This window comes from Gymnogyps californianus, chromosome 6, assembly GCF_018139145.2.
Source record: "Gymnogyps californianus isolate 813 chromosome 6, ASM1813914v2, whole genome shotgun sequence".
Classification (NCBI taxonomy): Eukaryota; Metazoa; Chordata; class Aves; order Accipitriformes; family Cathartidae; genus Gymnogyps; species Gymnogyps californianus.
In genome coordinates, this window is record NC_059476.1 from 9,800,299 (window position 1) to 9,827,861 (window position 27,563).

Consider the following 27,563-nt stretch of genomic DNA (forward strand, 5'->3'; position numbering starts at 1 on the left):
GTTGGGTTTGCCAGCAAGTGAGTGTCGTCTTTTTTGTGTTCATTTGTCTTTCACTGAGAGAAAGGAAAGGGGTGTGTATGGGAGGTTGCTCCAAGTCCTGTTTTGAATCTTATACCTGAGCTGCAGAGCTTGCTTATTGTTGGCCTCTCATATTTAAGTGAATGCAGTTTTTGTTTAAGCCACATAGTTATTTACTTATATTGCATGTTGTCTGACCATACAGTTCATACAAATGGGACACAGCTGTTCAAGTAAGTGGTTTTTTTCCTCGTAATCTAATGGGTTTTTAATTTGACATGACTGCAACTCTACAGGAGGTAGAGTTAAGACAGCCTCAGTTTATACAGTATGTTGTTAGCTAGAGGAAACAACTGACACTGGGACCAGAACATATCAGCTGCATCTACAGGTGGCTTGGTTGTCTTTCTCCTTTCTGTATACTAAAGTTTGCTCTTGAGACTTCAACTCATACATCTACAGTCTGAAAGACTTGAACAAACTCGTACTTGTCTGACTGCTGTCATACCTGCTGAAAATGTTTCAGCTTTTACCCATAGACTTAAGTCTGATAGTCTAGTGAAGATGTAGAAAGAATCCATTTCCTCATAAAGCTGTCACACTGGTTGTATAGTAGCAGGGTTTCAGTGTGATCCTGTTCTTACTTTGCTCTGTATGAGATTCCCCTTTTTTTTTTTTTTTAGATTGCCATCCATGCTCTCAACTTTGTATTTACATCATACTGTTAAGTGGATTTGATATGATAGTAATCCTGCTTCCCTAGGTTATGTCAGAGACGCATAGGCACTCCGTGATTGCTTGGCATGCATGTCAGTGGTGGTTGTTGCACTGCAGGAACATGGTGACTTAAGCCTCCATGCTGCATCAGCCAGCTCAGGACATGCTCGTGTGTCCTGTAATGCGATCAGACAATCGTCTTCCCCTGTAGTTTGGTGCTGCGTCCATCTCTGGGATCTTTCTCAGAACAGAGTAACTGCTTCCTGACAAAGACGACAAGTAAAACCTCCACCGATTGACGTGTTCCCATACCCTCACGATAAGATGCACCTAGCTGTTAACTCCCTGCCTGTTGAGAACCAAGCGTATACAGCTGGTTTGTCCTATCTGCCTAGCAATGCTGGCTAGTTCTATTTGTGGCTCCAGATAAGAGCTGATAAAAAAACAAAGAGCTGAAAATGGTGTGGCCTGTCCCCCAGAAGGTGAGCTCTGCCGGCCTCCCGATAGGCAAAGAATCTCAGGCAGTCAGCAGCTGACTCAGAGCTGGAGTTAACAGGGGAATGATGGACAGGGGAGGGATAAGAGACATTTAGGAGTGCAGCTCCAGGAGCACTATTCAGAGCAGTTGTCTTTGGCTGTTTTATAACTAAGTCACTTACCTTGCTAAGGAATTACATTGTTGTGTGTTACAAATGCAAGTTTAATTGGATTCTGCATTACCTCCAGTTGTAATAAATAAGTCTTACTTTCTAGTTTACCAGGCGTACACTTCTCTTAGCATACCAAATTGTTAATGGTTACCAGGCAATGGAAGCAGCAGTCTGAGAGGAGGGAGGGTTAGATGAGGAGGTTGGAGGGAGAACAGACTGAGCTGGAGACCTCATTGTTTTACTTTTTGTCTTTAATAAGCATTAACATTAACAAGAATGAATTAGTAGCTTATAAAGAATTAAAAAGTTTTTCTTGTAAGCATCTAGGTACAGGAATAACTTTTCTGGAAAAACTAAGGCTATTCACTGCAATGTCTGGTACATGTGTAAATGTGTGTGGGATCAGGCCCTAAAATACGATGTGTATGAGCAGAGATTTTAATATCTCAATTTAAATTGTGATCTGATACAAATGATAATTTCCTATCACTGTTAGTTGATTACAGTTCATTTTACCCTATTGCATGTACTAGGAGAGGAAACTTTGAGGCTAGCAAAATTGCTATAATAAGACTTTATTATTAAGCCTGTGATTCATCTTCTGGGTTAGAGGGAAATGCTGGTTTCAATACAGTGTATTGCTTAACAGAATAAGCTTTAAGCTTTCATAGTAACAATGTGAAAGTTTACATAGCTTCATTTTGGTACATGTAGAGATTGGTTGCATTATCTTAACAAGGTAATGCAGTATTTGTGGTAGGAGTGTTTCACAGTAGACAGTGTCCCTGTTCTTGATATCGAATATAAATTGGAAAACATAGTTAGCTTCCATATGGTAGCCTAAACTAAAAAAACAAAAAAAAATCTCATAAATAAGCAATCCTGCCATGAGAATATGGATGGTGTCCTAAAGTTTTCTAGTCCTCACTATGTGGCATAAATGTCTGTAATTTGATTAGGCTATGCCAGGTGGAAATGTTTCACTGTGTATGAATGTTCTACATGCTATAGTGATACCAGATATCAAAAGGCAGTTACCAGCCAATATGCTTGCTAATTATAAGGCAAAGCCAAGTCTTGGCATACAGGAAGCATTCCACAAACCCAGAGTATCCCAGGGAGAAGAAACTTTTAGCTTCTGTTGAAACATTGTTGTAAATCAGCATAAAGCAGTTTCTTAATTGTGGAACAAATGTGCTAATTTTCCTCTTTTGAGTTAGATGTCTTTCAAGCTTATTTAGGAAAGCCTACATCAATATGTACTTCCAGAATCCTGTGTGGTATGTTTAGGTTCCAGGCACGGGTCTGTTTCTTTTATGTCATGACTTTTGCAAGTCTACATCATCAGTTCAGTGAGCTTGACAGGGAAGGGGGAGGGTTCCTAAGTTTAGATTTTGGGATGCTCTGTAATCTTTGACTTTGAACTGGATCTTCCTCCCTTGAAGGACTGGGAAGAAGTTAGGGTCATGTAAGCAGACACTATATCAACACGCTGGAATGTGTTTTAAATCATTAGTTCTTTGACCTTTGATCTGTCATCAGATTCCTTCAGTGACGGCAAGAGGAGGCTGCAAACTGGCTGCTGGGTAGTTAGTGCTATTAATAGTTCAGTGTCAGTGGATGGAAAGTTTAAATATGAGGACATTCTTGTAGTAGATATCCAGTGCAGTGTTTGAAACGATCTCTGCATTTCCACAAATACTTCTGAAATAGAGACTGATCTGTGGACACGGTAACGTAACTGGTGGATAGAATGTGCTCCTTCCTGAGCATCGGGAAATTATATGAGGTGCCTTGAAGCTCTGAATCACTGAACTAAAGAGCCTTCTTTACATAAAAGCTCTCCAGGCTTGTAATTCTCTTTCAAAACACCATGGTTCTACTTGCCAACTTGTGAACTCCCCTTTTCAGCTTGGTTATTGAAACAGCCTTTAACATTATTAAGTCTTATGGTTTTTCTCAAGAGTGTTTATATTTTCATTTTTTTCCTAAACCTGAGTGTCTCGGCTTTCATTTAAAGAAAAGGACATTTCTAGTCTTTAAAGTATAAAACATTGGAAAATATGAACCTGAAAAGCTCTAACAGCAGAATACAAATAAAAAGGACGGAAATGTTACAATATCCTGGTTTGATGGTAGGGACTTTGGGGATCTGACTCAAGATCTTGAAGGATTACAACTCTGCATCCTTTATCCATGGTAGAAAGTCCCATGGAAGGGAATGAGGAAGAGTAAGTTGAGATTTTAAGGGTGAAAATGAAAGAGAAGTACTTGTTGCTGAAGAGATTAGTACACAAAGCAAATGAAAAAGCGAAAAGAGGGGCACGCTGTTACCTGTGTGCACAGGGAGACCTAATGAGGGACAGTGAGAACATGTTTAAGGACAGCAAATCAGGTTTGAACTGTTTAGAAAATGCAGGGAGCAATGGGATTCTGATGTTCCTGGGAAGCTAACGGAGGTTAAAATTTCTCCCATGACAGGAAATGGGATTCAGATGTGAATTCATGCATTCAGGTAGCTTGATATGAAAGCAAGCCTCAGTTGCAGCTGTGAGAGTAACTGCCATTTCTATATTTGCATATCATAGCTGCTGTGTCTTGAAGCCTGTTCTTTTTCTTGCAGTGATTCTTATTGGTATTTCACTTCAGGTGCAGGTGGGGGCCTGGGAAGTTTGCTGTAAGATAGGCTGGTTTCCTGCAAAACGACCCTAACCCTCCCGTAACCCGTAAGCAGCAGGGAGAGCTCTGTCTCATTAGTGGCAGCAGCCTTTGGGATGGCAATGGGATGCAGCAGATTTTAAACTATGATGTCCAACCCCTTGGCAGCAAAAGGGGTTACTGCCAGTAATCCTCCACACTTGTGGAAAACAGTCCCCGTAAGAATTCCTGAGGATCCCTTGCTCCCTGCTGAAGAGGCACGGTGGGTGAGGTGACTGTGGGCTTTGACAGTAGGGCTCAAACTATACCCATAGTTCTATCTCACACTGTTCTCCCATCCTCTGACCCTTTCCTGCCCTTCTATTTGTTTTCAATAGCAATGTCCTATTTTATTTGGGTCTTTTTTTCCAAATTATTTTTTTCGTTTTCATATAAAACACTGAATTGTTAATTTTTGCTTTAGATGTTGACAGGAAAAAAATCCCAAGCAGTTTCATCCCATTCTGAAGTGGATCCTTATTTTGCTCTTGAGGTTTTAATGCTATTAATGGCAATTGGTTGACACTGATCTTAGTTTAGTGGGGCCTGAGGTCTCTTTCAGGGACCAAACATTTGACAGGAAGTGAAATTAATTGCACTACTTGGCTGATGTTGATGAATGCTGACAGATGCCATGTCAGATTTTAACAAGCTATTGGATCCCTTTGAAAGTAGAAGGCCAGGAGGATGCTTTACAGGTGCTCGATGAGTGAGGCAGAGCATCCTTATGAGAATATGGAAAATTGCTTGGGTTTGTTGTCAATATATCCTTCATTTGCCTGGCTTGGATGAGGTTTGTTTTTGTTCTATTCTTACATCCTTGGTTTGCTTATTTATAATCTTTATAGAGAGATCTCTCGCCTAGATTGTTACAGCCAAGCTGTCCCAGGCTAAACTTTGACATTTTTCCACCGATTGCATTTTCGTCAAGGTTCATTTCCCACAGAACCATAAATGACTTTGATCTCCACCTAGTGCTTAGTTTAATGTGAAAGATGTTTTAAATGGTTGAATGATTCTTGCCATTGTTTCCATCCTGGTGCACAAAACATTGATATTTCAGTTGGGAAGCTGTCACATTGCTACATTATATACGGCTGTTGTTTGCTTGCTGTTGAGCTCAGGTACTACCTATTGTCTGTTAGATTGCTAGAAAGACTGAAATATATGCGTGTCAGGTGCAGACAGGAAAGTTTCCCTGTGCAGTATTGTTTGTATATCTCCAGTGTTAAGGAGAAAACCAAAGAAAGCTGATGTCGTAGGACTAAAGGCAGTGTCATGGCGTTGATTGGGAAGTTGATTAAGTTAAAACTCTGAGCTCATCTGAAACTCAGTCATCACTGGTGGTTTCAGTTGAGTGAATGCTTGCATTAAATGCTTAGGGGTTTCACTCAAGTACCCCACTGATAATTACAGTGGCACTCAGTAGTCATGCAGGCAGCATGTTTGAAATGGAGGGTGAAGGTTTTTCAAGGGAAGAGGAGAAGGGCCTGGCTGGAGGCTAGAGGATGCTTCTCGTGGAGATCCCAGACCAATTTAGGAGAAGAGAGGAGAAATGCAATCTCATCTTTTGCTCAGGAAGTATTTTAGCTGCTAAGCCTTTTTTCCAGCTGGTGACTAGATAACAAAGTAGAGTTTAACATCACCTGTATTTGTTCCGTGTATATAAAGCTCTTTTGACTTCCCAGGATTGTTTCTAAAGTCAATCTGTTGAAATGAGAAGAGATTCCAGAACCACTGGGAATGCTGGACACAGTTCCAAATAGCTTGGATCAAAATGTATCTCTCATCAGTGTATAGCAAAAAAATAAAATCTCCAGTGACAGGAGTGTGACAAACAGTTATCAGGATCTCTGTTACAGCTTTTGCAAAAAGCTGTATGCAATTTCTTAATGGTGCCTTGTAATCTTTCTGCAATGGTAGTGCTGCAGCATGGCTTCTGAGATTTACCATTCTCATGTGGTCTTCTGATGATACTTTGGCGTACATTCATTTTTTAAATGACTTATGCCATCAAGAAAAGTGTTGATAAGAGGAATAAAACAAAGGCAGAGAAAGACTTAGTTCATTTGAAATTTGGAAACTTTAAACTTTAGTAAGAACATGAACCTTGCTTTCATCAATACAGGATTTGTTAAGCTCTCTTGGGCAAAAGAAACAGATTTTTCCTGTGTGTTTGTTTAGATATAGGTGATAAACTGAAACATTGCCAAATTCCTTTCTATCTTCAAACAAGAAATCCATTATGTCCTAAGAAATAAATGTTGTATGAATATTTCCCCACTTGAGAACAGCACCATTATTCTATGAAGCTTAGAAATACAAGAAAGAAATAAAACCCCAACAGGAAATTGAATTTGCACCTTATTTAATGCACAGTGACAAAGCAGATCATTAGACTTTTCTTAATGAATAGCATTCACTTCTGCAAACTGAGAGCCCATGCTCATAGAGTCTGCTTGTGTGGTTTTCTTTCTTCAGTGTTGAAACAATTTTTACTTAACATCAACATGGAGTTATTTTACTAAGGGCTTGGTTTTTCAACCTTCACTGACAATAATCCTATGGAAATCCTACATAATGCTCAGGAGGATCAAATCCTACTTCCATTCACGTTGAAAAAATCTGATCTCTTCATTTTCATCATCTCTGTTAAAGCTTGGACGTGACTCAGCTGAAGAATGGTCCTGGTCCCTTGGAGATCAGAGGCAATTCGATTGGTCTTGAGCAGCTACGTTTTGTCGTAATAGCCCAGGCTTGCATACACAGACCCTGTAGCTTTGAGAGCTGACAGCAGCACTGACAGTATCTCCAATCTTCTTGTGCTCCAAGGATGCAAAATAGTAGCTCCAGAGAGTAGTTCAAGAGAGAAAAAGCTAATAGGTTGGTGTTTTCCATACAGTGGGAGGCAGAACTGTATTCCAGCTTATGCCATTCACAAGAGAGGCAGGATTGTCTGTTTGGAATATGAAATTGTTTGATATACAGACTCTGAGAAAAAGGCTGAGTTCCTCCAGGAGCTGTTGAAGATAATAGTTTTCTTTTTTCTTTTAAAAAATGAATATATTCTGCATATCTTCAATATGTTTGTATGTATTTTTTTGTCTCTATGCTTGTGGTACCTCAGGGAATAGAAATGCTTCCCAGTGTCTCCTGTTTCAGAAGGGAGGTTCTGGTCATGTAAAACAGAATTTCTTCCATTGTATCGACCAGGAGGGGTCTTGGGGAAACGTTATTCTCCTGTAGAACTAATTCCATGTGATGAATGTTTACAGAATACCTCTTGCATTTTGCCTTCTCAGACATGATTTGTGCATCGCTATTGGCTCCACGAAGTAATTCTTTCAAAGTTGTTTTTCCCATCAGTATAGGAAAAACCAAAAGAACTTAATTTGATGTGTCCTATGAACTGTCATCATTTTGGTATTAATTTTTCTTTGATGACATGATATTTGTATTACAGCAATTGCCTAGACACACTATTAGGATTTATTGTACGTATGTAGCGATCACAACTGGTTTCTCTTCATTGCTTCTGCTGTTTGTGGCATGAACAATGCTGGGCAGATGGTCTTTCTTTTTAATAAAAGCAATCACAATTCGTCCATCTTTTCTGTGGTATTTCTACAGTGGTCATAAATATGTGTGCTAAGGCAATATGTTTAAGCTTGGGGGATTTGTTGTCAGAACCATGACTTCTGCACAGTTGCAAAAAGGAGAAAAAAAAAAAGCTGTTTAAATCCCTTTCTTGTTTGTACACCGCATTGTACACCAAGTATGGATACAGTCATGTTCATCCTTTCTGATTTGATCTCTGACTCAAAGTGAAAGCAGCCAGCTGGAACAGCATTTTTCCAACCATGGATGTTAACAGTCTGGGTGACCCTTGTTTCGCCCATGTAGCTTAAAGCTGTGATTAGTGGTAGGAACACATGTACTAAATTGACTGCGAAAATCCGTTGTAATGTGGGGTTGCCAGGACTTGTCTTTAATTCTTGCAGATTGGTGTGTGCTTCCTGCTGTGAGTACGCCAAAGATGATGAATCTGCTGGTGGTTCACATCATAAGCAGTTCTGCATGTGCCTAAATTCCTGACTTGCCAGTATGAGAGAATTTAACTCATTCTGAGTTATTGACAAAAAGAATAAGAGGTTGGGTGGAAAGGAGACTTCATAAAGAAAAGGGCAATAGAGGGAGCTTCTTTTTAATAATAGTAATTACTGTCTTTAAAAGACTTGCCAAATAATGTTATCTCCCATTTTTGTCGCTAGGCTTGAATCCCTGTGGCCACGCAAAAGGGATAGAGCTTAATAATTGTGAGTGCATGAACCCTTTCATTCAAAGTTTGTAGTGTATTTTGCAAGCAATGATCTGCCAGACCTCCGTATGATACATTGAAGCTGGATTTTCAGAAGAAGCTAGGACAGAGCTTGCATTGAACATTACTTTTGATCATCCTACCTTGTTAGACCCATTGCCTGGGCAGGTAAAGAGGGCCATAATGACTAAATGAGTTTTTCAAGAGGTGACTCATTGGTAGAACCGGGGACCATAGTAGAGAGCCAGAGTTCATATATGCAGCTTCTGAGGCAGATCCAGCAGCATGCTGAGTGCCTTCAGATTGAAGCTAAAATATATATAGACTTGGATGTTAAGCTACAAGCTAAATTACAAACTGTAATTTAAATAATCGCATAGACACATGAGTACTCCATAGCTCTTTATGAAATTTAGCAGCTTCTGAAGCATCTAGTGTTGACCACTCCATGGCAATACTCCAGTTCATACACTGTAACCACAGGATCTAACAGTCTGAATACTGAAGTAATCCCTAACAACTTTTAGACATTAAAGTAGAATTCTCAGTTACTCCATGATTTGATTGTAAGGATCCACCAAAGGTAACTTAGAAAAGCAAACCTATTGTAAGTAGGCTTGGGTTTCACCTCTGGACCTCCAGTGGGAAATGACTAGATGGTCCCCAACTCAGGAAGAGTCTAAGGTCATGTGATGTAGAGGTCACAGTATTTTTTGCCATTTTAAACTAAATGGAGATCAGTAGAAGAAAAAGGAAGAATGAAAGAGGGTTTTTTCTGGAGGTATACCTGAAAACCAGCTTGGAGCATTTTGCAGCATTATAATAGAGCCTAAACAATAGTTCTCTGTAATTCTCCTAAGTCACTGATAGTTGAGTTTGGGCTGCTTGTGGATTTAATGCCACCATGAAATGTAATTTCTTTGCACATGGAAAATTAACACTGTTCTATGCAGAAATGTGAAACTGGAAAAATGCTAGTACTGATACTGCTTTAATTCTAAGCTGCATTTTAGTGCATTCTGTTTATCGTTATTCTATTAATTATTGTTACAGTAACAGTCATTAGACCTCCGGGGCTTGACAACAGGCAAACAGAGAATTTGCAATCCCTGCCCCAAACACCTTGAGATTTTAATTTTCAAGGCAGGTAGTTAATAAGATATTAGCCCATTATAATGGGGGAGAGAAGGAATGTTGTGCACAATATCATGCTTGGAATTTGTGGCAGAGAGACGAATTGAACCCAGTTCCCCTGATAATCTTTCTGTATTTCATATTTTAATTTTTCAAGGACCCTGTAACTGCAGGGACCTAGAATGCTGCTTATTTATTTTTCCTTAATAATCAGAATTTCTGATATTTAATCTGGATGTATTTGAATGTTATAAAGAGGGATGAGATGGAATTGCTTGCAGAGTAAGAGTTAAGCCAGCATCCTAGACTGCTGTGAAGAGTAGTTTCTGTTACCGAATTACACAGATACAGCAATATACAGAGGAGCAGTAGGAGTGGCTGAAACCAAAATGCCTGGGAGCAGCCATGTATATATTTGTTTAAGAATTCATCTAGCAGCTCCTGTTTATGCTTTCTCACTGAGGTGAATGAAGAGGACTTTTTAAAGCTCGCATGAAGGAAGTAGTATTTTTGTTGCTACTATGGGAAGTTAAATAGGTAGGTTCAAGTCCTTTGTTCAACCCAAGCTAAAGCTGAAGCGTGAAATTCAGTCTCCCATCTCCCATGGCACTTTCTCTTCATAGGAGTTGGCTGTTACAGGATGATTGCTTTCTGTCTCCTGTGTTGACCAGAAATGCCAATGCAGCACTATGAATATTTTCTTAAAGCAAAACAGGCACCTGGTTGTGATGTGTTTTGGTTTGGGTGAGTAAGCATTTAACAGTGGAAAAACTGCCAAGTCACAGAAATTCTTGACTGGTCCTTCACCCTTTTACTGATACAATTATTTCTCCAATAAAGTTGTACATGGCCACAAGTGTATATCCAAATATTAGTTGTTTATCTAATCCATGAAGTACAGGGAGTATAGTATATAAAAGACTAACACAAGACCAATGCAGATTAGGCACTCAAAGGTAATAGTAGTTCTTAGCACATTAATTTGTTCAGAATACAAGAGGGGAATACTCTTCCTATTGGCTTTATTCAGTGTCCAATATACTGTTGTATAGTTTGGCTGCATATATCATGAAGTGTATATAGTAGAGATATGGCTAGATTTTTAATGCTTGATTGTCTCTTCACTGCAGCTTTCTCCCGGTATTTATGTCTAAATTAATACTGTAAAATCACCCTGAACATTTCATACTTTTTAAAGCAAAACAAAAGGTATTGATGCAGTGATGGTGAAGCAGCTCCGTGTTATCTGGGGACTGGAGGAGTTAATCTAAACCATACAACATTTCTAAAATATTCATTGTTTCAAAAAGAATCAGCACCTTGAAAGCTTCTTAAAGTACATGGTTGCAGAAAAAATGTGTGCTAGTGTATAAAATACTAAAATCTGTCCTATTTATGGAACCATATATTTTCTTCTGCTCACCTCTGGTTCCAGAAGGAAAAGCAAGATTGCATTGGTACAAATAACTCTGATATAACATGATTAACTGGGTGATGCGAGGTAACTGAGGTCTTGGCGAGGACCAGGTACATGAAAGTTCTGATTATGTAGATTCCTCCAAGGAAAGTCTTTATTACAAGGTCTCTTGTAGCCAGAGAATACCAACCATCTCCTGGGATGTCAAGGCATGTAGTGACAGGAGGAGAAAGCAAAAATCTGATAGAAGGGAGCAAGACCACCAGAGTAAACTCCTTTGTTGGCAGCATAAGACTGTTGCTGACATCCTTAGTAGGTATATTTTTCCAATCTATCTGTGTGGTTTTTTTTCTTCCAGTGTGTGGCTGTGACTTGGCACAAGGAGGCTTTTTCATTAAGAACGGGGAATATCTTTGCACCTTGGATTACCAACGCATGTATGGTACCCGCTGCAACGGTTGTGGGGAGTTCGTGGAAGGCGAAGTAGTGACAGCTCTGGGAAAAACTTACCATCCAAGCTGCTTTGCCTGTACTGTTTGCAAGTAAGTCATCCCTTTCAACTAACATGGCATGAACCCAGTACAAGGAAAATAGGGAGAAAGGTATCACCATGAGACACAAGTCTCAAGACATATTTCTCTTTGGGAAGCATTTGGTTGGAAAAGATCTGCTGCAAGTGTGACTTTGAGGGTCTTCAAAATGCCACTCATTTATATGGGGGACACAGCTTCTTTGTTACATATAGTTCCTTGTTCTCAGAAGGTTACTCTCATGTATGAAAGAATTAAGGATCAGGCTTACATGTTGAGATAATGGACATGGGTTGCATTGAGTTCAGGTGGTCAGCCCACCTTGATGGGAGAAATGAGGGAAAGCAAAATTCTGGATGCTACAATAGAGAAGTCATTTGGGCTATAAGAACAGTTAAACAATTGAAAACATACTGGAGACTCATTTGCACATCATGTAAGAATGCATGGCTTTGGGACAACTGTGATCCCCCTTTTCTTCCCAAATACTATTTCTTGTCCCCAGTAAGAGAACCAGTCTTCAGTTCTACAGCTACTTCTTTCTATAAAAAGAAGCTAGCTAAGGCTGTGTGGATGGGATGGCATTTTTAATTTGTATTTTTGTTTAAACTCTCACTAAGATATTAATTCAGAATTTAGGAGACTACTGGGCAAATCTCCACATGCTCTCATAGCCTGCTCATCTGAGCAGTTCTGTACTTGAAAATCTCAGCTCAGCTTTACAGCCTAAACTCAACTCAAAGTCCCTGTGCATACTGTTAGCTGGCTCTAGGCACTGAGACTATGCTAGAATTTAGGCTGTCTTAGCATGTACCTTATTGCTATGGTGATCGGTATAATATTTTGGATACAGTAGGGGAAATAAAGCTTCTGTAGGTTTTTATAGGAGTGGCACATTATTGTAGTAGTAAAAATAATCTTCTAAACATAAAGTGGAAGTAAAGTGACATTATGGTGCCATCATGATTCTACAGCGCACCAGCTGTGTTATGTGTATACTTACTATTTACTAACCTGGAATTGAGATGGCCATCAGGTTGTTCATTTCTGCAGTTCTGAGGCCTGCAAGTAAAATGGAATTTTTCTTAAATAAGTTTCAGTGTAATGCCTGAGGGACACATAAGAAGCATCAGACAGAGAGGTAGGTAGATATCATAGAGAGAGAGGACCCAAAAGATGGGTCCTGTTCCTTTGTAGTCTTGGAGGGAAATAGGACAGTGGAGTTCTCCAGAAGTCGGAATCTGACAGCAGTCAAATTGTCTGAAACTTAATGCAGGAGGATGACATGAACAAGAAAGGCAAGAACTTACGTTCTGAGATAGTACCTTGTTGGAGATCCCATCATATGATACATCTGGATATTAGTGTGGCAGACTGGCCAGGTGCTACCCTAATCTTTCATAGCTATTGCTGATGTGTAGTTTAAGTACTTTGTCCTATAGCCTGGTACATTTTTCAAGACCTTTTCTATTGAAAGTATTTTGATCGTTTTTCTGTTTGGTTTTAAATACTGTGTGAATTTACTGCATGTTGGTAATCATATGATGTCTATGTTTCACACTGTCCTTGGGAAATAAAACTGAAAGTAGATGATACAGTATGAAACATGACATCAGTTTTCTGTACATTGACTTGCATCAATGTTTTTATGTTGAATGAACAAAAGATGAGTCATTGGAATAGATTCATGAAATGCAGTATTGCTGTTGATTTATTTACGGCCCACTTAGGAATGGCAGTGGAAGGGAAACTAGAACAACGCCTTAAACATTTTGTTTTGTGGAAACAAGCAGACGTTCATTTGTTAAGCACAGTTTTGGAGTGAGGTGTGGTGTAGGGGGGTCTGTACTCAGCAGGTAAAGTAACTCACTAAAGATTTGGAGTTACTGAACCTTCTCATTTTAGTGAAATGCTCATACAAAGTGTTGTTCATCCTCTATTTTATACACCAAATAAGAGTTAACAGCAGTGTCAACTTCTGCCTAACACACGTTCTTAACATTTTGTTGGGTTCAGCAAATAATCTCAAACTTCCATAGCGCATTCAGCCTTTACCTTTCCGCTAACACCGTCTGCACAGGTAGCAATTACAGTGGTGGTTCTGTAATGTAGGTACCTATTTTAAATCTCTAGGAGAATGAATGTGGATAACATTTCATTTTTTTGCAAACTGCTACATCCACTGTAATATAGTCATATATTTCATTGCTGAATACAGATGAAATTAGTGTATTTATGAGTGACTAGCTCCACATTCCTTCACTAGCCTCAAGACCAATTCCAATTCTTCCTTTAAGTTCTCTTCTGTACCATTTGCTATCCACAACGTCACGTTGAGACCATCATAAACATAGCTATTGTGTCTAAGTGGATTTCACTGTTGTCTACTCTTTAGATAAAGTATGTTTGATAACTTTTTAAAACCAAAATACAAGGCAAGTCTAACCTCTGCTCTGCTTGCATCCACAGAGTGGATTTGTTCCAGTGCCTGGCTTTGCCAAGGCCACATTGCAGAAACTATTTGGCCTGAGCTTCTGTAAAATACTGATTGCACTGGGGGGAGGCAGCAAACTCAAGGGATAAGGAACAGAGGAAAATTTCTGGCATAACCTTTGCTAAAATACATTTTTCTCTTTAACTCTCCAGGCGTCCATTTCCACCAGGCGATCGAGTTACCTTTAATGGAAGGGACTGTCTCTGTCAGATGTGTGCTCAGCCAATGTCCTCCAGTCCAAAAGAATTGTCTGCCTCAAGCAGTAAGTATGCCGTCTTCTTTCTGAAGCCACTCACTTTTCCAGGCTCATCAACATTTGGTTGAAACTAACTTAATGCAATCTTTTGGGGATTTTTTATTTTTCTTCACCTTTAGGAATGTGAACTATCTCTGGGAACCATCATTTTTTCTTTCTTTTTTTTTTTTTTCCTTCATTAAAAGTGTCTGGTACTATAGGTGGGAAGAGACACTTACACATTTCAATATGAACAAATGACTTTTCCCCAATGACCGGATTTTTAAAAGGGCTGATTTTTCTTTTATAGGCACTGGAAAAGTATCTAATTGATGAAATCTGAGGTTTCAGAGTTGATAGATTCCATTTTTTTCATGTATAATTGTGCAGGTTTAAGTATTCAAAAGAGGACAAAGTCAGAGGGAATTAATTTTCTTCTACTATTTAACACTTTGATTTCATTAAATTATCCTTTAAAAGGAGTGTCGCCAGGATTATGCTTCCAGTAGACTGAACCACAATGATACTGTGATCAGCACCTCAAGAAACCATTATAAAAAAGAAAGAAAGCAAGTTAAGGGAAAAGAGAGAGAATGAAGGAAGTTTGGGAGGGAAATTAACTTGCTTTGCAGTTGGGTTTTAACGCTTTTAAAAGATAATTTGTAAATTACTGATGTTAATCTCTGCCTCTGGTAGTTAATTTTTTAAATCTGGGGATTTCTGATTCTTTCTCTGACTGCTGGATTGTACTCAGCACTCTAATCTGTAATGACTTACCCAGTATAGTTTCATAATTCAAAATGGCTACAGATTTCCTTGTGACACTAGGTAGTTTTCCACCAATGTTGGTTTCCTTCAGGAAGACGCTGTGTATTTTATACTGGTACTTGGCTTTAACATCCTACAATTATAAAGTGCAATGTAAAGGCAAAGTTGGATAATGTTTACACTCAGCGGGTGAGTCAAATGAATCTCAGGTTATCTGATTTGCCTGAGAACATGTAATCAGACACTTAGCAAAATGGAAAATGAGAGCCATTTTTTTGTTATCCTGCCTTTCTGTCTGTTAAGTGATACTTTTCCACTATAACTGTAGATTTGGAGCTGAAAATGCACAGGCCTAATCAGTTAAGGAAGAATTTAGGAACCCGAAAAAAGCCTTACGAAACTTACAAACCAACATAGAGATGTATGAGGTACTTCAGGCACCCAGAGAATCCTTCTGAGATAAAGGAATGATGTAGACATTGTATTTGTTTGAATTACTGATATTTAGGAGGCATAATTGGCGAGGAACTGCAAGGCATAGAGACCTTGGACAGTACTGATGTTCTTTTTCTAAGCGTGTCACAACACTGGTTCCCAAACGACTGGTGTTCAATGACAAAAGTATCTGGATCACACTACATCTGGTTCTCAAAAAGTGGTGCACTTGTCCAGCAGTGTGGCCACTTCCCGGATACATGACTCCAGGTGCCAGAATGCCCCCTAGCAAATGGTAGGCTAAAGTTGTCTGATAGTTAGCGAGCGAAAGAGCTGGAGAGTCACTTCCTGATAGCCATAGCCTCTGCTTGAGTTGCTTCTTGGGTTCCACACTGAAGCCATAGATAGCAAGGGTTATAAAACAATCTTCCCTGCTACTTGTGATGAATTTTTTTTTTTTTTTTTTTAGTCAAAATTGGGTCCTGCTGGGCAAACTGCCTTACCAGTACACACAGCAAGAGAGCTCCTGCTCTTAACAGTTTAGAGTGCACTACTTTGAAATCTGCAAGTACCTGCCATTGTTGTTTTATGGACAAAGATTTGTAGAAAGATATAGTATAGAGTTTCTGGTCATTTTAAAGCAAAACTCTCCAAAACAGACAAATAAAAGTGAGACCAGCATGTGTTTATAAGTTCAGAAAAACTCAATTAAAAGAATACTGGTGAAGCGTCCTCTGTCTTCAAAGATATGCCAGCTGCTGCTTTAGCTTTGTGCAAAAGTTGACTTAGCTAGGGAGAAGTCTTTCTTGCTGGCACTGAAGAGCAAATTTTAATTAGTGTAAGCTGTCCCAGATTGCTTCCACGTCTCTCCTGCTGGCTGAATCAGACACATCAATTTTTTCTAATGCTTTGCCCTTTTTTGAAAGGATTTTTTTTTTAATACAAGTTCTTTTAGAAGAGAATCTCATTCATGCTATGCATCTATTTTATATCCTATATTGCTGTCAGTTTCCCCTGGTTACTTCCAAGTAGATTACTAGAGGAGGCTTTCCTTAAAACAAAGAAAGTTGGAAGTGAGGAAATTCAGTAGACTGAAAGTATATCAGGTTTGATTGCTTTACGTAATGTAAAAGGAAGCCTTCTATCCACTAGAATGTCTGCATTAATGTTGACATGCAGTTTTCTGATGTCTCTTACTTCACATAAATGAAAGGCTTATTGACAGCTTTTCTTGGATGATTTCAAGGAAAATCAAATGCCTCTAAATACAGGAGTTAACATCTTGAATAACATGAACCTGAATATTGTTACACTCTTCTACAGTGCACACCAATGAAAATCACAAGGAAAAATACTGAATAATTAATTTTCCTTTTCTGTTTAATATTAGTTGGGTCCATGGTACTTATTTACCTCATTTATGTTAATAATATATTTCTTTCGCTGCACATGTATTGCCTAAAATAATTATAGCTATTTTCTTGAAGAACCATTTCAGTGACTCCTTTTTTTATTCTAATTTTCTAAGACAGTCTTTTTCAGTATACAGATGCTATAGAGTAATCGTAATTTAGTCAGCCCTATTCCTTAGACACTGCTAGATGTACACAGTGCACTAGCTTTGGGATTTTCATTCATTCAGCAGGAAATCTAATACCAAATACCTGTAAACAGCTTTGCAGAGAAATGAAATGGGTGGTGTTCGGTTTTGTTATTGTTTTATTTCATGTGACAGCTTGATAAATGAGATGTGATCTGTAAACCAAAGTGACTGGGACAGATGTAGAGCAGCACAGAAGCAGGGGACAACTAGACAACACTGAGTAAACGTGTGATGTTGATGGCTTGGATAGTTCAGGGTTTTCAAGATTCTGCCAAAGACAGGAAGTTATTTTCTTTGGGGCCTGATAAAGGAGTAATATAAGTAATGTATCCTGGTAATTACTATTTATGTTTTAAACAGCATCCAGGTTTTGTATACAACATCATGATTGCCTGGTTTATACTGTCTTAAGCTCTTTCTACTTTCTGTTGTATTCTAGCTACATGCTAACAACACACCTGTGTTTGTCATGGTCCATATTGTCTTTCCACAGGAGCAGTTGTGCAGGCATCTATTATTTCTAAATTTTAGGCAAGACTGCAACTTGTGTGCTTGGCTATTTGGTGATGGGTGCCCTGCTTCTCCCCCTCTCCCCCCCATTTTACCTTCTTTTAATTAAGATCTCTTGTATTGTATCTCTGTTCCATATATGACAGCCTCGTTTCACTGTCCCTCAGAATTTTATATCACATATTCAGTGGACTGATTTTGAAGGCCACCTTTAAAAATCTACAAATTATATGTTTTTTTTCCTAATTTCATGCTGTAATTTACAGTGAAAAAGAGTCAAAGCCAAAGTCAAACTTTTGAAATTTTTTTTGGTCGTTGTTGTTGTTGTTATTTTATGTTTTTTGGGGATTCATGGTTTATTGTTTCCATGTTGTCAGAGGAGTGATTATCTAGTGTTTACTTCCCTTGAACCTGGGAATTCTGAGTGTAGCTTTCTGGTTTTTTCATACATGTTTTATGTATCAGGGTAGGTACTTAAATTTCAAGGGTCTGTTCTCTACCAGCAAAATGAAAAAGTAACGCTGCCCTAGCTTCCTAGTATGTTGTGGTTATAAGCAAATTGAAGACAGTATGGTGCTTAGATGATGCAGTCCTAAGTACTGTACTACTGCCTGAGTGTTACCTATTGATGCTTAAGTCATAAAAATTAGAAAATTTGTGTGGTTTTAACTTGTGTAAAGAGAAATTCAAGAACCTAAAGTCTGCCTAAATCCTTGTTCTTCATCCATGTTAGGGTTAGGTACCTTTGAAAGAGTAGTGTGAGCTTTATAATAAGTCTTCCCAGCCCCCAGCATCTCAAACTATTTTATTCCCCTAGTGGCCAAATGAGCAGTGACTGAGGGTACGCACTCTCTGGATTTCTATTAGCATTAGTGTGTGAAGCAGAGGCAAGTAGATTGGCCACGTTAACAGGCTTACCCTGTTTGATACTTCTCCATTAGGGCATTTTATCAGTGAATTCTCACCAAGGCAGTGGGTAAGTGAACTGATGCGGACATTTGAACATAAAAATCCCTAGTTTAGTCAGACCTTCATTTTTAAAAAGTACTATGCTGGCTTGCATTTCTTCTTGAACGCACAAGAGGTGTTGTGAAAAGTACAGCTGAGAGCAGAGCAGCCGTAGAGAGATTCCCCCACACTCAGGGTAGGCACGTGAGGTGGTGCTGGCAGTCTGCGCTGGTGGAACTCGAACCAGCAGTCTTCTGGCTCAGGGGTCATCTTTGAAATTCTGAAGAGGCTACGTGTCTTTGAACACAGTTTAATACATTTCCCTCTTCCTCAAACAGAGGTTTTTCCCTTAGGCATTCCACTTCCCTATTTCCACGATAAAGCACTTCAGTAATAAGAATGTTATGTTATTTCTCTGCCTGAAGTTAAGCCCTTTCTCTGTTGGTTTCTTGTCTGGGTGCTAGTAAGGAAGTTTTAGTTATTTCTGATTACCTTTTTGCTGAAAGGTTGGATCATTTTAGTGATGTGCATGAACTAATTAAGAAATTGCATTTCAATTGAAAGTGGGCTTTCTAGATGGACAGGAAAAAACTCCCTATCCAAAAGAAACTGAAGCGTTACAATCACTTAGCAAGAGTTTTCCTTTGAAAAATTAATCTTCTTTTGAAATGATGGCAGAGACTTTCACAGTTTCCTCTTTTTCAGTGAAATAGATGCTTGTGTCCTATATATGCCGCAATATCCAGCGATGATACTGTTCGGAAAGAAGCACGGGGAAGATATTTCAGCTCCCCTTTCTTTGTAACAGTCTCTCCTGTGAGTTAAGAGCATTACAGTACAGCCAAGACATGGACCAGAGTTTTAAAAATGGCCAGTGTTACACGTGCATAAATAATCTTTGGTGCAGCTGTTCACCGACCAGCCGGCATCCACGTGGGGATTTCACAATACTGTTTTGTATGTTTGTCCTTGTCTGTTTTGCACATTATGTTCTGGTTCAAAGAATGTAAGTTCTCTGGGACAAATGCTTTCATGCCTATATCAGTACAGAATCTAACAGAGTTGGATCCTGGTTCACAACTGGGGATCTTAGCTCTATTGTGATATAAATAATAAGCTTAATGCTTAATGAACTTGTGGGAGAAAGATATCTTTGTTAATTATTCAATAGCCTTATCTCTTCAAATAAGAAGCAGTCAGTAAAGCTCCCAGTAAATATCTGAAACTTCCAACAGGGTTTCTCGTAATGCTGAAGTAGAGCAGAGCCAACATACATTACCTGTTGAAGTAGAAGGTGGGCAGGAAAAAATGGGAAGCATCTTTTGCCTCACTGCCCAGAAAGTGGGGGGAAAGTGAGGTTGGTTTTGAAACAAAGAAGCATCAAAATTGAGAACAAGCGAATTTACTTTGCAGTCCTCCTTTAAAGACTCTCCAATTCTTAATGCAGTTTTATATTCGGGACATAACTGTGCTTTCATTAGATAAAGATATAAGTGATTGTTGCCAGTATTCAGAAATAATGTCTGAGCTGATTTATAGGCATCACAAACGTCTCCATTAGAAATTAGCTGAGTGGATAAAATGGACGCAAAATTCCTTTTAATCATAGTTCTTGTGAAAAGTCTGCAGCTAGGATTTGTAACTGTTTAGCCACGTTTGACTCAGTTTTCAGTGTTTTGTTCTTTATCTTTTTTTCCTGAGCTGTCTGAAAACTCCTTCAAGTCCATAGGGAAGACTTAAAAAGTGAAGGGGAAGAGTTGGCTGGCTGTTTGTAAGCAAGCTATCTGCAGTGATTTTTGGCTTTGAAGGATATTAAGCAACATCCAGCACATGATTTGAGCTCATTCTTAGGAAATATCCTACAATTTCGCACTGTGTGTCAAAGCTACATAGTATATAGATATTGTACAAATACTTGGCACAGCCGTAGATAGGCTTTGTGTGTAAGACACTGAGCCCAGTTTTGCCTTAAGGGATACACACTCACAATATCCATAAGCTTCAGTGAATGCCCTGGGGAACTTAGACGGGCTCAATTTTGGTTTTGAACATGCATTTTTAAAATGTAAGTTTTAAAATTCTGTGTATAATCTTGAACCTTAAGGGTTTAATATTTTTTGTGTGCTATAACACAAAGATTTTCTCGTTTCATAATTCCTGGTTTACCTGCTAAAGATACAGAAACGCTCACATATCTCTGGCATTCAAGCCTGCATATGTATGTTTAGGTACTGGAGATTCAGTTGAGGATTTGGGGGACTTGACAGAAGGGGCTCATGTAGTCCTATACCTCTTTTTTTTTTTTGATTTACCATAGAATAAACACATACCACAGCCATCATTGTGGATTGATTTCAAACACTGTGATTTGAATCACTGATTTTAATCATGGTTTACCTAAGAACCCAGGAAACCTTGATTAGAATAACTGATTGTAACCTTGTTTTACATTTAGATTTTTAATTATAAAAGGCCAATTGATAAGCATGAGGATACTCCATATCTGTACACATTTACTTAAACTAATATAGCTCTGCATAAATTCATCCTGTTCTTTAACATCTATATTTTTCCCTAATGACTATTTTTGCTCATGATTTATGTCAAGCTCTATTTGAATGGAAACTGAAATTTAATTAGAATGCATAAAATAGCATTGTGGATTTTTCTTCATTTCAGAAACTACCTGAAATCTGCTAGACACATGAAGAAAGTAAATGTATTAAAATATATTTTAATTTTGGAACTGCTGATTTGTCGAGGGTCTGTAGCTTATAAAGCTATTTACTTTGGATCACCATGTCCTTAAAGATTTTAAAAGTGGCAGATATTATCATACCTGATTTTGTTCATAGATAGGAAAAGGAAAGCAAGTTTCTTCTCTGTGTTTTTAGATCCCATTTGGATTTTTAACTTGGATTTAATTAAAATTAAAATTTAAAATTCTGATTTTAAATGAAATCCTTTATTTTTAAATATCAGTATTTAATTCTCCTTACTTCAATCTAAATTTGATTGTAATAACCTTGCAGGACAACTACATTTATGACTTAATATATTAGGCATACAATGGGTCTAAAATTTTACCCTGTCCCCCTTTTTAAGAATAAAATAAGCAAATCAACATGCATGAAATGATACAAAATTCAGAGAAATGATGCAAACCCAAGCGCAGTTCCTTTCTGGCAAAAGCCATTAGATTACGCCTAAGAATACGCAACTCTTCCCTTGATAAATCCTTCCAACGACACTGGCCCATTTTTATGATTACTCCAAGAAGATTTATTCTTTTGAAGAATGTTTGCAATTTTTGAGGCATTTTCATAATTTGAATTGCTTTCTTGGATTAATTCTGGTCCTCACATATTTCATAACAATGGCTAAATTACTCGAGTAGCCTCCATTTACTCAACTATTTCTTATTTTACAAGGACTGGTATTTTCACTGCTGCTTTATAAATACTTTATAAATTGTCTTAGATCCTTCTCTGGAGGTGTATAAAGCATTGTTATAGACTAACTTTTGAATGATAGAGACAGAGCAGCAACTGTATTGAGAATACGGTTGTGGCAGGGCAGGAAGTTACGGATCTACGAGTTTTCTATCAGAAAATGTTCCTTTGCAAAATTACTGTTTTTCAGGAAGGTGTTTTCAGTCCAGTTTGCCCATTTCTGTTGTATACTTTTGTGTTACATGTAAATTGGGCAGAAACAATCGTGAATAGACTATACAAGTGTACTAAACAAGTATCAGTTCTTATTTGTCTAAGCATAACTCCATCTTGAACTTGGAAATCAAAACATGTCCATCTCCTTAGCTTTTACCGAAGAAGTACTAATCAAGAGGTAATTCCAAAGAAAGTTCTGGGGGAAGTGCAAGGAATTGCTCAGTAAGCGGGGGTTGCATGAGGAGTCATCACTAGCTTGGAAAACACAACTATAGTAGGAGATCCCAAGAGATGAGTGTCTGGGAATTGTCATGTTCAGAAAGCCTTCCAGGTCCTAAGTCAGGAATCAGAGGTCACTTAAAAAGAATGTGTAAAGTGAATTAGTTGTTAGCTAGCCCTTAGTTTGCCGTGGGTTATCAGGGCATAAAAACCTTCCTAAAAGTTGTTGTATGTTTCATTCCTATTGTTGGAGGTTGTACCCTGTTGGAATTGTTTGTTTTCCAAGAGTAACAACTGAGAATTACCCAAAATAGTCTGCAGATGAAGAGACACAATGTGCTATCCATGAGCTGGGTATTAAACAGTGAAGTTCGTTTGCTAACTGAGCAATTCACTTGGGGTACTGTGAGTTGGAATTGCGAATTTCAATTCAGCTGGAACTATCTGAGTACTGAAGTGTGGTAAAAGAAATAACAGGGTAAAGACTAGCCTCAGCTTAGATGCACCTGACTGTGGCTTATCCTTCAGAGTAGTTTTACAGCTGGGACTCTGGGTGTGCTAAGCTGGAAAAAAAAAATCTTCATCTTTCTTTTACAGGACAAGTAAAAACTCTTCTCTTTCTTAGATAGTTTGTAGCACGTCTGCTCTTTCTTCCTCCTCCTATTTCATTCACCCTTTGGTTTTCAGTTCAGACACCTGTATGAAAGATTGGGTTGAAGAAGGGACTGAGGTTGATGTTGCGGAAAAAGACTAACTTGGTGGTATGTTGCTTGCAGGGATAGTTTGCAGGAGTAACTGGTTAAAAGGGCAATTGGTTTGACCTCCTTTGGGAAGGACGTGTAGAAAGATGTGGAAAGAAGGGAAATACTGTTTCCTTTTCCTGTGTGAAGACTAACCCAAATGCTTACATCAATATAGAGGGGAAAAATAAAAACTCCTTTGATAAAATAATGTTGTGTTAACAAACTAGAGTTGGGGAAGAGCATTCATCTTTCTGAATCACTTTGAATTATATCAGATGGTGAAAGAGCTATTTACAGCAATGATACATCCAAGAGGTATATTAACCCGTTTCTTAAAAAGGCAAGTTAATGTTAGGCACTCACAGATGGTTAACAGGGACTTGTGTTGCAAGCAAAGAATGCCAGTTCATGCCATTGTGATTTCTTTCTATACTTAATCAACTAAAATAATTTTATTTTCTTTAAATACTTATTTTGAAAATATCAATTTTTCCCAACTTGCCATTTATAATAAACTGTCAAAGTTATACTCCACTTCCCATGGGAAATTTGTTTCCCTCCATTGTATGTGCCCAGCCTCTTATTGTTAGATTTCAGGAGTACAAGGCTGCCTGCATGGATTTGTTTTGCCTTTAGCAAAAGGGCAATAGTGCATTTTGTTCTGACAAACATTTCCCATCCTTGCATTGGCAAATAGGAAGGGTCTGGCAGCAGATTTCTTGAATTACATACTCAGATCTAAATCCTGGATGTAAAATTTCCAATATTGTATGTCCTTCTCTGGCTTCCAGAACTCGTCACTGCCCTGATGATCAAATGGTTATGCTTTAAACTTTGAAAACATTTATTGTACTGTAAACAGACAAAGTGAGTTTGTATTTTTAGCTTTGACAGAACTATCTTGATGATCTGGAAAAGCCTGCGTGATATCATCAAAACTTTTAATTTTAAAACAAGGTTTTAAAAGCCATTGCCTGATCTGTAGTTAAAGGATGACTGAGGAAAAACTCTGGTCTTCCTAACTCTATGAGAAATGATAATTATGCAACCTTCAAATTGCCACAGAATAATTATTGGGATGTAAGTTGTTTTTCAAGGTGGCTAAGAGTTATTTGTAATTAGAGATTTCTTGACCTTGACTCCAGTGATAATATTTGCCCCTTTCTTGACTTCCAAATCACTGTTCCTCGTAACTTGCTCTTTAGGTCCAGCTATGTTTGACAATGTATTTCTGTGTAAGTCCAATGAAAACTTGTTTGTTTCTTTTAAAAATTAAAAAAATAATAATAATAAAAATCCCCCCCATTCTGCCCTGCTTTACCTGTTTCAGGGCAGAAGCCTGCTGATGTTGTCTTTATAAAACTAATGTATCTGTGTTTTATAGGGAGGGGAACAGTAACAAAAGCAGTGTAATGAGAGTATTACTCCTGTGACTCGTAGGGGTTGTGGCAGCTTCAGACTTTATCTAGACATGTGCTACTAATGGCCATCAGGATTGAAAGTAACTTTTTGGTGACTTAATTATGCATCATTAAGTCAGACTGCTATTAGCTCTGTTCACAGAGCTAACCCGACACGGAGCAGAGTTGGTATGCTCACGCATGTGACTTTGCATAACCATGTTCATTAGGACAAAAGCAGGTAGAGGTGATTTCCCTTTCATAAGTTATATGGGGTGAGCAGAGAATGTGAGATAAAGGTATATTTGCTAGTAAATTTTCGAAGCAATCCAAATGGGAGTGGGTAAAGTCATATGCAGCGTGCTTAGGGTTAATACAGCTGTATCAGCTCCGAGCCCACCGCCTGTGCTGTGATCAGGGCTCTCTGCTATTGGCTGAGAGCAGGGGAGGGAGGCAAAGGAAGAAAATCCACCGCTTAATTTAGGCAGTGACGAATGGGTTGCTGTGCAGGATGTTTCACTCCTGGATGTCTGGGGTGATACAGATGCTAAAAAGGGAAATGCATTTTCTCATCGTATCTTTACAAGCAAGGTGTCATGGGTAGCAGCTCACCCTGGCCTACATCTTTTAGTAAGGCTGCTTAAGGTGCTTGGGGGGTGGAGGTCTTAATCATATATAATATTATAGTGCTGTGCTACTTTCCCTTGTCCTGTCCCCCCACTTTTCCATGCTTTTGGGCTGGCTGACTTCACATCACAGCCCTTTTGTCCAGGCATTGGCATTTGCTTTTGTATCCGGACACATCAAATATGACACCCTTCTGAGCTATTTTATTCCAGAGCTGTAGCTTAAATATGTTAGGATATATCTTCAGATTGAGCAGGCCTAGCCAGAGTATGTGAGAGACACAACAGGTATGTTTGAGTATCTCTGGCAGGGAATCGTGTACGAAGCTTTTGCTTGGCTAAAAAATGGTGCTGTCAGCTAATGCTGTTATGAGAGAGAGTGAATTCAATTTTTATACACAATGTCTGAGCAAGTGGACATTGCTTGTGGAGGCTGCAACTGCTAGTGTCACAGGCAGCCCAGGGAGGCTACATCATGATTTGGGTAACTGTATGTCCAGTGCTCTCAGATAAAATTTTTTTTTTCCTTGCTTGGGATGGATTTTGGGGGAACACATTATTTTCCTGACATTCCTGGATAACCTTCTTCTGATTGGGTCCTCATTGAAGTCATACTGCAGTGCTTTTATTGAGAAATGGCTGTTACGCAGCTGAAGATTCTGGGTATGGACACAACACATATGAACGTGTGTTACTTTCCATTTCTTATGAGAATCAGTGCCATGGAATGTCTAGTCTTAAGTCTTCCTTCAGCTCAAATGTAATTCCACATAGTGTTTTTTATGGTATGCTTTTCTTTAGATCATAAGTGCGTATAGGAACTGTACTGCTCACTCTGCGTTTTAACCAGTACACTGCACTTTCCTCCTCCTCCTCTTCATTATCCTGGCACAGCTGAATGTGTGGATGTGCAAGCAATGGGAGTAGGGAAGAATCCAGGTTATATCACAAAGAGAAAGCACAAGAAAGCTCAAGGTCAAGGGGTGCAGTCTGTTCGACCCAGGTATGAAGCCAGAGAGAACCGTGATGGGAACCATTGCACAAAATTTTGGGAAAGGTTTTCACATTTTTTAGTACAAGTCTGCTCTGGCATATGGTTGTGGACCACTAGTCTTACCTCATGGCCCTTTTATTTGCAGCATGTGCTGGTTACAGATTAAGCTGATGCAGTTTGTTCTTAGTGTGATACTGAGATCCTGCCTGCGTATGCTGTGTGCTGATGACATTCAGCCAAAGGCTTTAATGATGTGCCTCATGCAGGCCTGAGATCATAAATGGCTTTTATTTGTAGAATTTGGATGAACAAATGGTCTTTTCTTAGCCCAGCCCAGCCTTATTTGCTTTCTATTTTAGGAGATAATGATAATTGCTAGCTTTTCATGTATATACCCAACTGTTTTGCCAGAGTTAAAATCAGGTTTAGTTAAAAGCCATCTCAGCCTAATAAGACAGTACTGGGCTATTAGTTTACTTTGATTCTAGGCATTCAACATATCTGTGATATTAGCAGAATGGAAATAAGGATGTTAATTTACTCTTGCAAAACACTTCAAGGAACCCAGAAAGAGTAAGTAGATGTCATTGTTGCTGTAGAATAATAAAAGCATGTTGTCAAACCCTTGTATCACACATAAGCACAAGAGTAAGTGCAGCAACACCACCTTTGGCTTACAAAGAAGCAATTAAACAGGTAGAGATACTTCATGGATCCCTACTTCCTCCATGTAACTGGTTTTGGCACCAGTAAAAATAAAGATACTGGACTAGGTAGACCTTTTGTGTAAGGCAATTTTTCTATTCTGACTGCTTCAGAAATTCAGTTAGAAGCAAAATGAAGTGCTTTAAAAATCTCTTTCTTGGTTCCATATCTGAGAAATTTCAGCTTCACGGAAGCTTCTTGGATAAAGCTGAAAAAAGCATGGAAAATGTAGCAGATTTTTTGAGGCATTGATGTAACAGGGAATGTATCACATTTTGGCAGGACCCCAGGTCAGGAATGTGGAATCTGGCACACTAGGGAGAAGCATTAGTGCTAGGAAGTTGAGAAATAGGTGCTATTTAAAACTGCAGTTCAGCACCCACTGAGACTGGAGGAAAGATCCCATTTGTTGTCACAATCGGAAGGCAAATTGCATGGTTTCAGGTTTAGCATAGGAAAACGTAGGCTGGAAGGGACTTCAAGAGATGATGTAGTATCCTCCCAAAACCAAAGGCAAGATCAGCGTACCAAAGCCATCGACAGATGTTTGCTTGTCCCCTCCTCAGCCCCATGCTGGAAATTCCAGAGCCTCCCTTGGTGACCTCTTCCAGCCTTTGCTGTCGTTACAGAGTGGCATGGAGCCTTGAGCTGGCACAGAAGAGCAGAGGGATCCATTACATGGTGTCAGTCCTTGTCATTTCATGATTTCAATTTACAACATTTGTCCTCTAGAG

The 27,563-nt window shown here is 38.8% G+C and overlaps 1 protein-coding gene across 2 annotated transcripts in view; it reads left to right on the forward strand.

The window, feature by feature from the left end:
- ABLIM1 (actin binding LIM protein 1) overlaps positions 1-27,563 on the forward strand; it is a 162,889-nt gene that overhangs the window by 55,791 nt on the left and 79,535 nt on the right. The window contains exons 3-4 of one of the 2 annotated variants that reach the window (XM_050899019.1): positions 11,310-11,493; positions 14,128-14,237. In XM_050899019.1, the coding sequence (XP_050754976.1) occupies positions 11,387-11,493; positions 14,128-14,237 (217 nt within the window). In that variant the 5' untranslated portion in view covers positions 11,310-11,386. Of the gene's footprint in view, positions 1-11,309; positions 11,494-14,127; positions 14,238-27,563 lie in introns of those variants that run through there. The other variant, XM_050899018.1, reaches the window with a different exon arrangement.